General features: G+C 52.9%; 1 protein-coding gene across 1 annotated transcript in view; it reads left to right on the top strand.

Moving 5' to 3' along the window:
• The first annotated feature begins 4,921 nt into the window (after positions 1–4,921).
• Positions 4,922–7,781, top strand: part of BHLHE22 (basic helix-loop-helix family member e22) — a 3,716-nt gene continuing 856 nt past the window's right edge. Inside the window, exon 1 of the mRNA XM_019710702.3 lies at positions 4,922–7,781. This exon is cut by the window's right edge and continues 856 nt beyond it. Coding sequence (XP_019566261.2) covers positions 5,890–6,960 — 1,071 coding nt within the window. The 5' untranslated portion in view covers positions 4,922–5,889 and the 3' untranslated portion in view covers positions 6,961–7,781.

The following is a 7,781-nucleotide window of genomic DNA, read 5'->3' as shown; positions in this document are numbered from 1 at the left end:
AGAATTAACCTGTGATTTATATTTTTATCAAATTACGCATTTATCATAAAGAGTCATATTTTTTATTAATCCCTAGAAAAATAACTTTTTGAATGTATAAAAGCTATGTGTGTGTAGATATAACATACCAACTTCTATTTACCAATAATTAGCTTCCAGGACTGTGTCTGACAACTTTTAATGATCATAAGTTTCCAGCTTATGTGTTGTAATTGTAATCAATTTATCACTAAAATAGTTTTTGAGGCGTAAAGTGGCTCATGTTTGAATATTTCATGTTCAGCATTTAAGTGTTATTGTCAGGCACCTCGATATTCTCCTCACTGCCAGGAGATGGCGCTGTGGGTTTAAATCGCAGAGCTAAAATCCCAAAGCAGAATTGAGCTCTTTTCAGTTTGTTTCTTCCTTAATTCGTTGACACCAGGCAAGCCCTAAAAGTATTCAACAATTTTTCTTTTTTTTTTTTAATTTTTAAATGTTTTCCAACATTAGATAAAGATAAGATTCGAGAGAGAAAACACGTGTAACAGAAATAAGTATATCATCCCCTAGGGAGTGCAACTGAATGCAAGAGTACGTCCCAGGTAACCTAGGAAAGAGTAAATCCTTCAGAAACTCTTTTCGTAAGTTTTCCTCTATCCCCATCTGCGTATCCTACATTGTTCTGTGGGGTCTCAACAGTGCAGGGTACGGCGGGCGCCAAGTTTTTCTGCTCGCCTTAAAAGTCGTCACAATGGAAAGCCCCCACGGGAGCCAGGTGAGCCCTTTGCTGGGGGACTCGCAGGCGCGCCCGCGTGGGGCGCACAGTCGCGCTGGAAAAGCTGCTTCTCCGGGGCTGAGGGTCTTCCTTCAACGTTTGCTCAAACTTAAGCTACCTTGTCGCCAAACAGTCGTGAGGATCAACCTCTTTTCTTTAAAATAGATGAAGGAAAAATGAAAATCTTCTCGAAAGAACTTTCTATCAACAGGTTTCCACTTTTCCACGGTCGAAGTCCTTGGAATTGCCAAGCACTTCAAAGCAATTGTAAGGCGGGGGCCCTTGGCTCAATGACTGCAATGTTCCAGCTGCCTTGGTCCCTCCACCCTCGCTGCCCTCCTCATCAGCCCCTCCAGTCCCCGAGACACAGGATCCAGGAGTATCTCTGCAGTGAGCTTTTCAGGACCTGGAGAAGAACGTAAGAAAATACTGATGACAAAACGACACCAAAAGGCTTGACTTCAGGAGCTCAATGGGCTTGAATCTCCCCGCCTACGAGTGGCTCCTGCGTCCCCAAACCCGGCATGGGACAGAATGATGACCCTCAGCTGTGCAGGCTTCAGGCGGACCCAAGGACCATCACACCGCGCCCGGCGGGCGAGGGGCGGGGTTAGGCAAGTGCAACTCCAACGTCAGCTTGCCTCTGACCCCGGTTGGAAAGCGGCCAAAGGCGCCGGGGAGCAGCGGGGCACGCCCTGCTTCCGCGAGTTGAACGCGGCCAGTGAGGGCTGGGAGACTGAACTCCCCCGGCCGGTTCCAGGGGGAAGTCCCTTGGAGTCCTCGTGGGCCCGGCCAGATGCGGCCTTCCGGACTGGACTCCTCCGCGGCCTCTGGGAGGAGGTCCCATGGCTCGCCGGGGATTTGCTTTTCCAGAGCAGCTCCCAAGCCAACTTTATTGCATCTTTTGCCAAACTTTGCTTTTACTTTTTGGAATGTTGTCAAATAGATAAATTGAAACAGACATACACGTACACACACACAATCCTCCCTTTCTTCTGATACCCAAATCCCAGTGTTCCGGGTTCTCCTAACCTTTTAATCTAGGTAAGTGATAAACTGTTTATCAGGGCTATAGAAATAACACAGAGGAACTCCTGGCTTTGCTCTTGGAAAGCAGATTAGATTGTGTTCCGTTCTGATTTTATTTAAGTTCCTATTTCAATTTGCAAGCAAAGATTAATATAGATGATCACTAAGAAATTTAAGACCTAAAAATTTAGTTTGGTCTGAAGCTCAATGCTCTAATTTCAGTGCGTTGCTGCTTTCTGAATATTTTTGAATCCTTTCAAAACCATAGGTATGTTCCCTCCTGCTGTAACAAAACTGTAGTCATTTTTGCACAACATGTTCTGGCGTCTATAAATTTGGTGTCCAACACGCGGTCAAACATCTCCGTGTCCTGACGTGTGTGAGCCAACGGGCCTCACTGCGCCAACCAGCTCAGCACCAAGGGCGCCCTGCTGGGCGTTCCTGGAGGGCGCCCACCCGCCCCGTCCCGCCCGCGGAGTCAGTCCCTTGCGTTTTCTGTCCCCCAATTGCTTCGGTAACTCACAGTGACCTCTGAAAATGCACAGAATCAGAGGACTTCGCCTCCAATGCTTCGTTCTCAGGGGTCATCTGTGGGTCAGGAGTTTTCCCCGCGGGCTAATTTCTCACCCTGTTTCCCCCAGCAACCAGAAGGTGTTTACTTTGGCTTGTCTGCTACCTTTCCAACGTGCTAGTTACATCAGGAACCCAGGCCTTTTCCCTGCTTCTTGACGGAACAAAGTTCAACTGCACAGATTTCCGGAGCTCCTGCGGCCAGACCGCACTAAGTGAGCCGCTGACGTCAGCCCTTCTCTGGTCCGAAACCAGGCGGCGGGATCCCTCTCAAGTGAAGAGACAGAGCCTAGGCTGTGACATAGGGCTGACGACGATTAAACTAGGTAACGAGACACCAGGCAGATGTGTTTTCATTGCCCTGTAAGATAAATGAAGTGTTAAGTGCCTGACAACTTCCCAGAAGCAATCAGCAAAAGTTTACGAGTGCATAAACCTCAAAGACCATTCCTCTATGGTTGTTACAAGGCCCACATTTCAAGCTTGTATAAATTCTCCAGCAGTTTCCCACTGCTAAGTCTCCAGTGGCTATTAAGCAGCCACCTCCTCCGGGGAGACCTGGGGGGATTTTCTTTAACCACCAAAGAAAGAGGGTTTTGGCTTCTACTGAGTGAAATAAAGTTGCGCAAAAGTTTGTTTTAGCAGTTTGGACGGCCAGGGAGAGGAGGAGGGTTGGAAGGACCGCGTGGTGGTGCAGTCCGGGAAGGGTCACGAGGTGCTCTCCGGTGCTGAGTTACCTGATAGCAGCGAAGGACCAAGGGAAGACCGTGGGGTGGCGGAGAAAGGGGTCACAGGTCTAAGCCGTGGCAGGCGGCGCCCGCCTTGGCCGATTTGGGTGGTCACTCCTGCTGTGCATTCCGTCCCTGCAGGACACAGCCCTGTGTGGCGCCCGTAGCTAAGCCCGAGCTCCTACAAAGCCCGGGAGTGGTACTTCCTTGGCCCTTCCAGTGTCCACTGAGTGGCCGGCAGGAACACAGGCGTCCCGCGGAAAGTGCCAGCCCACTAGGAAGGCAGGCTGGGTGGAGAACCGAGTCAGACATCGGGGACTGTCTTCATTCCGCTCAGAGCCACGACGGTGGCAGCCTCGAGCCTCCCTAGGATTTTGATTAGTTAGTATCAGCACACACGATTCACCTACACGTTTATAGAGAACCTTTGTTTATGATCCCGGTGAAAAGAAAGCTGCTAATTGAAAAACAGTAACAGGAGCGTGTCTTTAGCTTCCTAAAGGGAGAGGTTAACAGCTGCGAGAGCCCCGGGAGGGAGGTTGGGAGGGAAGCGGTGATCGAGGGGCTGCCCTGCACAGAAACGTGCTTTTGGATCCCCAGAGAAGCCCGTGGGCCTATTCAAGTCTTCCAGAACCACCGGCCTGGGTTCCAGGCTGTAAAGCCTCCCTCAGCCCGCTTGTTCTTTGTCAGACTTTGGGTTCCAGGAAATCCGAAGGCGCGAAGGTAACCAACGACTGCGTAGTATTTCTGTCCTCGTGAGACTGAATCTCAGGCAATTATTTTGGAGAGATACCGCTGGGCCCCTATTCATTCTTTCCAGGTGAAAATGCAGACGCTTCTGTGTCGTCCTCACCCTTCCTTTATGAACTCAGGCGCCCAACTGTTCTGATATTACCATTCAAAAACAGGTTCTGTGGCGAACCTCATTTGTGAATCTATTACAGAGATTAATAGATTATTTCTCCTTTTTCAACTAATTCTCAGTTGGGAAATTTAACCATATGGTAAGGAGAGAATTAGAATTTCATCACATTAGAGCAAAATGTAATGAAAAGAGTCCAACACCTGGGGCCAACTCAGAAAGGCACAATTAAAAGGTTTTTAATGAAACCAGAGAAACCAAAAATTTCATAGGCTTCAGTAATTCTGCCACATAAGAAAGATTTATTAGAGGTGCTGGGAAATATTGTTTTTACTTATGTCATAAGGCTGAACAGCAGCAGCTAAATACCATGTGCTCCCAGACACGCAACTCGGGAGCGAGCGGTCGGTGTGTACCCTTTCCCATCCGAGAAGAGCACTGTCTACACAGACGTCCCCCCCACCCCCTTGCCAGCCCTTCCAGAACAACCGAGGCAGGTCCAGATGCCCGTGAATGGCTTCCTAGCTGGGGTGGTTACGTTTCGGGGCAAATCAACATACACAAATGCCCCACGTGGGGTGTGAGAGGATTTGACTCCTGGTGAAGTTGACTGTTCTGAAACTACAGGATTTTAATCTGGAGAAAAGTTTGAGAAATCAGTTTTTTCCTGTTTAGGTAATTGTGTGCTTCATAGTCACCATTACTGCAGCAGTTATTTGGGGACCGCCTCAAAGGCATCCCTTTTTTAATCTAATGGGCTTCATAATCAATTGGCTCTTCATTTTCCTTCCCCCCCCCCCCAACCGGGTTGGAAATAGGAAGGGGGTGGTGGTGGAAATAAGGCAGTGTATTCGAGGGGGACGGTTTCTTTGCTCACTTACTAGCTGAGAATCTTGGGTAAATTTTGGACAAGCCAGCCGGGACACCACTTCACACCCTCCCCCCCCCCACCACCACCACCACCAAAGTCCCATCTCCAAATCGAGACCAGAGTCAACATGCGAACAGGGGTGAAGTATAATTCTCGCCCGGAATGGTAATTTAGCACAAGATGAGGCAGCAATAGCGAGGGAAGCGCAGTGGGGGCGGGGTGCGGTGAGTGGGGGCGTCAGCTTTCCACAGGACTCCCGGGCTTCGCCGCGGATCTACAATTTGCTGAAGGAGCAAAGAACATCCTCGACTCTAAGTAGGGCTTTTAGTGTGCTCATTGATGAGTGAAAGTCGCCACACATGTCAAGCTAAAGGCAGTTGTTGGGTTACTAACAGGACCCAGCGCCTTGCAAACATATGCGCTAAGCTGTGTATACAGATGGCAGGCAGAATAATGGAGCAGGCGCCTTTTATAAAGCGCTAGCTGCTGCCTGTCTTCAGACCTGGGAAATGAAACTATTCAGACTCGCGGCCAGATAGCGCCTGCGATTGTTTGTTACCGTTTTAATCCTATTAATTAAAACGTTAACCTGATTGGGTAGAAAGCGCTGTCCCAACAGGCGAGTCTTCTTCATAATAACCTACTCAGAGATAATGATGTAAAAGGCTCCCCCGTCTGCGGCGGCGGCTGGTTGATGGGTCCGGAAATCTCTTGAAGGTGAATCCAAGCAAGATAAACGGTGCGGAGAGGAGGCGCGGGGCTGGGCTCAGAGCGGCGGCGGCCCCACTCGCTCCGCGCCCACCCTCCCACCATGCGGGGCCGCGGCCCATGTTGAGCCCCAGCAGCCAGCACCATCGGCTGGAGACGAAGAAGAAGAAGAAGAGGAGGCGGCGAGCGCGGGGGAAGGCGAAAAAGAAAAAGAAGGGGAGAGGGCTGCCAGCAGCACCCGGACCGACGCGCGCATCAGCCCCGGAGCCCGGCTCGGGCGCGTCTTCCACGCCGCCTGACTCCCGAGCCGAGGCGGCGGCGGCGGCCGGCGTGGCCGGCCGGGGCTGCGCGCCGGCGCCGGACCATGGAGCGCGGGCTGCACCTCGGCGCGGCCGCCGCGGGCGAAGACGACCTCTTTCTGCACAAGAGCCTGAGCGCCTCCACCGCCAAGCGCTTGGAGGCGGCTTTCCGCTCCACGCCCCCGGGCATGGACCTGTCCCTGGCGCCGCCGCCGCCTCGGGAACGCCCGGCGTCCTCCTCGTCGCCCCTGGGCTGCTTCGAGCCGGCTGACCCCGAGGGGGCAGGGCTGCTGCTGCCGCCTCCTGGAGGAGGCGGCGGCGGCGGCGCGGGGGGCGTCCCCGGGCTGCTGGTGGGCTCTGCCGGCGTTGGGGGCGACCCTAGCCTGAGCAGCCTGCCGGCTGGAGCTGCTCTATGCCTCAAATACGGCGAGAGCGCGAGCCGGGGCTCGGTGGCCGAGAGCAGCGGCGGCGAGCAGAGCCCCGACGACGACAGCGACGGCCGCTGCGAGCTGGTGCTGCGGGCCGGAGGCGCGGACCCGCGGGCCTCCCCGGGCGCAGGAGGCGGCGGCGCCAAGGCGGCCGAGGGCTGCTCCAACGCCCACCTCCACGGCGGCGCCAGCGCCCCCCCGGGGGGCCCCGGTGGCGGCAGCAGCGGGGGTAGCAGCGGCGCTGGCGGCGGTGGCAGCAGCAGCAAGAAATCCAAAGAGCAGAAAGCGCTGCGGCTCAACATCAACGCCCGGGAGCGCCGGCGGATGCACGACCTGAACGACGCGCTGGACGAGCTGCGCGCGGTGATCCCCTACGCGCACAGCCCCTCGGTGCGCAAGCTCTCCAAGATCGCCACGCTGCTGCTCGCCAAGAACTACATCCTCATGCAGGCGCAGGCCCTGGAGGAGATGCGGCGCCTTGTCGCCTACCTCAACCAAGGCCAGGCCATCTCCGCCGCCTCGCTACCAAGTTCCGCGGCAGCGGCCGCGGCGGCCGCTGCCCTGCACCCGGCGCTCGGCGCCTACGAGCAGGCTGCCGGCTACCCGTTCAGCGCCGGGCTGCCCCCGGCCGCCTCTTGCCCGGAGAAGTGCGCCCTGTTCAACAGCGTCTCCTCCAGCCTCTGCAAACAGTGCACGGAGAAGCCTTAAACACACCCCCGAGAAACACAAGACCGACCAAAAAGCTAGAGGAAAGGGAAAAGCTGTCCCCCACCCCCCTTTTTTGGTCCTCTGGTAGTTGGGAAACACTTGCAGAACAAACAAAGCAGAGGCGAGAACTGAAGAGACCTTTCAGAGACAAACGGGACTTTCAGACTGACATCCCCAGAATCTCGGTCTTTGGGGTGGGGAGGGAGGGAGGAGGGAGGTGGAGTTGGGCTGGAGGACGGATGTCTTTTTTCTCAGAAAAGTGGCAACTTTGGTGACAGCCTAGACCGCGAGGAAGCAGAGGTTTCCTTTAAGGTTACAATTAAGTTGAGAAGTAGTCGCTTGGTTATTAAGCGTGGAGAGCATTAAATGGCAAAATTCTAATCTTACTAATTGTGAATTTGGCTAGTGCGGAGGGGGAGAGGAGGAGACCGGGGTTGGGTAACTCGTGGGACGGAATATTCATTCAGACAAATCACAAAGGGCACTTGAAAATAAATTTTGACTCTGAGCCAGGAGAAAAACTTGAAAGGTAGATTTAAGTGAAAAAAAAAGAAAAAAGAAAACGAAAGAGACACGTTGCTATTAAAGACTTGTATTTTTTATTGTCTCTGAACTTTAATCCTGTGAAAATGCTGAAAAGTTTTGGCAAGAGTGATATAAAAAACTGACTGTGGCTGAAAGAATTGCATTTAAAAATATTTATGTGCACCTTGTTACTTTCCACTCTGCAATGATGTATTAACAATTCATGGTATTTATTTGTTATTCTTCAATGACCCTTCCACATCAACAGTATTTATCAAGTGTTAAGGTCATGGGTC

The sequence above is a fragment of the Rhinolophus sinicus genome, chromosome 7, assembly GCF_057876585.1.
Source record: "Rhinolophus sinicus isolate RSI-liver-muscle chromosome 7, RSI-T2T, whole genome shotgun sequence".
NCBI lineage: Eukaryota > Metazoa > Chordata > Mammalia > Chiroptera > Rhinolophidae > Rhinolophus > Rhinolophus sinicus.
The sequence above is the reverse complement of the archived record's forward strand: the minus strand, read 5'-3'. Positions and strand labels throughout refer to the sequence as shown.